The 2,174-nt window shown below is 39.6% G+C and overlaps 1 protein-coding gene across 1 annotated transcript in view; it reads left to right on the top strand.

Annotated features, from left to right (window-relative positions):
* GAS2L3 (growth arrest-specific 2 like 3) overlaps positions 1 to 1,468 on the top strand; it is a 59,580-nt gene extending 58,112 nt beyond the window's left edge. Inside the window, exon 10 of the mRNA XM_012663983.1 lies at positions 1,160 to 1,468. Coding sequence (XP_012519437.1) covers positions 1,160 to 1,468 — 309 coding nt within the window. The remainder of the gene's footprint in view (positions 1 to 1,159) is intronic.
* Positions 1,469 to 2,174: the final 706 nt, after the last annotated feature.

The following is a 2,174-nucleotide window of genomic DNA, read 5'->3' as shown; positions in this document are numbered from 1 at the left end:
TCTTATCCAGACTTTTTTTTTTTTTTTTTTTTAAATCATGTGCCCTATCTTTTGTCAAGGAATATTAGGAGAAGCATTCATGAGAAGAACATTTCTGTGTCATTTACAAAATTAATAGTCACCATGAATGTAGGTTTCTTTTATGATACAAAGCAGTATACAGGCTCTATATCCATGCCCTTGAAACACTGCTGTCCCTCCTACCCCGTGGCTGGCCCGGCAATGCTAGCTGTTGCCCACAGCTGTTACTCAGTCCTTAAAGATCATTTTAACATCCCACACTATTAGGCATCTACCCAAAAGAGCTCTGCCTTCTGCCTTTGTCCTCTTGGGTTGGCCAACCCATTCAGAGTGCTGCTTGTGCCTTATAGAGTTTGGCCTCTCACTCAAGTCCTCACAAAGCCACTCCTCTTGTTTTGGTGTCACCAGATACTACTACTGAGAGACTCCTTGTCTCCATTGGCCCTGCTTGCCTGGGAGTCCTTCTAGACACAATCAACCCCGGCTCTCCTTCAGAGGTGAGGACCCAGAAGCAATAGCCCATTTTGTTTCCCTTTTGTTTTCCTCTGAAATTCAACACGAAAATTGTGACTGTTTAGCTTACCTATGCTCATCTCTCTTTTCTTGATGGTCTTTCAATCTTACAAATATTTTTCCATTGCCTTGTTTTATATATGATTTACTATCACAAACCACCTCAAATCTTTTCTTAAAATAGGCAAGATATAAATCATTAGCAAATAGTATATTAAATAAGTAATACCATATACACTATCTGGATGGACAACATTAAAAAAAAGTATGAAGGAGTGGGAAAAGGGTACCTAAAAGTGTTATTATGTGACCAACTTTCTATTCAGAAAACAAGATAGAATACTTCCAAGTGTCTACCATGTGTCTATATATACATGTGTGCATATATATGTACCCATATATTCATAAGTGTACAGGTTGGTATTCAAAACATACCTGTGTACACAGGTGATACTAAAATATTTTAAAACAATGTGGTACTCTAATATATAAATAAACGTATACATAAAATTTAAAAAATATATTCCCTTTTATTTTCTAATAAAACTGCTTTAAATGATGAGCTACAGTGCAAACAATGTATCAAATAATTCTAATAGTTTCTAAATTGTCTGCTGACTTCCAGAAATTGTGTGATCTTTCATGTGACCTCACTGTCACTAAATTATGTCCCCTTCTGAGCCATGATTTGACACGACAACTGTATCAGATTCTTCCAACCACTTCCTCATTGAACCGATGGTCCTTAGGTTCCCGAAGCCAGAGACTTCGCGGCAGGCAGAGTGGCAAAGCCTGCCCCCACTGCCACCGGCAGGTACTGCTCTGGATGCCAGGGCTGCCCATGGGGCCTGGACGCAGACTGCCTTCGCCACGGCCCCTGCCTGCGACCTGCAACCTGTTTGAAAAGCAGGGAACAGGAGATGGGTCTCCCTGAATACGCCTGGCCAAACTCCGTTTCACAAACGGACCAAGGAAAGGGGTGCTACCACCTAGAGATTCCTGATATTAGTGCCGTTAGGACCCACAATCCCCTTCTGTAAGCAGATAACGACCGCCAGGTGGCGCCGACAGCAGCAGCAGATCTGGAAAGGTTAGTATCTTGCAGCCCTGGCTGTTAAAACCTCGGTTGTTTAATCCAGGAAAGTATAAGAGGTTCTAGATCACTGTCGTTTCTTATGATTGAGTAATATTCCATTGTATACATATACCAAATTTTAATAATCCACTCATGGATTGACGGGCACTTGGGTTGTTTCCACATCCTTGCAATAGTGAATTGTGCTGCCATAAACATTTGGGTGCAGATGTCTTTATCGTAGAATGTTTTGTGCTCTTTTGGGTAGATGCCTAATAGTGTGGGATGTTAAAATGATCTTTAAGGACTGCTTAATAATGTTTCCTTTAGAAATCTTACATAACTTTTACTGAATTTTTCCAAATACTCTGTAGTCTGTGATACTGTTATAAAAGGTATCTTATTTTTAATTAAAAAAAAAAGCAAAAACAAAAAACCTCGGTTGTTTAGTTAACCCGGGACTATATGACTTCACGTTTACACAATTGATTTTTCTGGACTTTATCTTCTGTGCTATAGGTAGGAGAATTAAATTTCAGATTGTACCTTAATTTTTTTCCTTCCC

The sequence above is a fragment of the Propithecus coquereli genome, unplaced genomic scaffold (genome assembly GCF_000956105.1).
Source record: "Propithecus coquereli isolate 6110/MARCELLA unplaced genomic scaffold, Pcoq_1.0 Scaffold85, whole genome shotgun sequence".
Classification (NCBI taxonomy): domain Eukaryota; kingdom Metazoa; phylum Chordata; class Mammalia; order Primates; family Indriidae; genus Propithecus; species Propithecus coquereli.
This window is presented reverse-complemented; position numbering and strand designations above follow the sequence as displayed.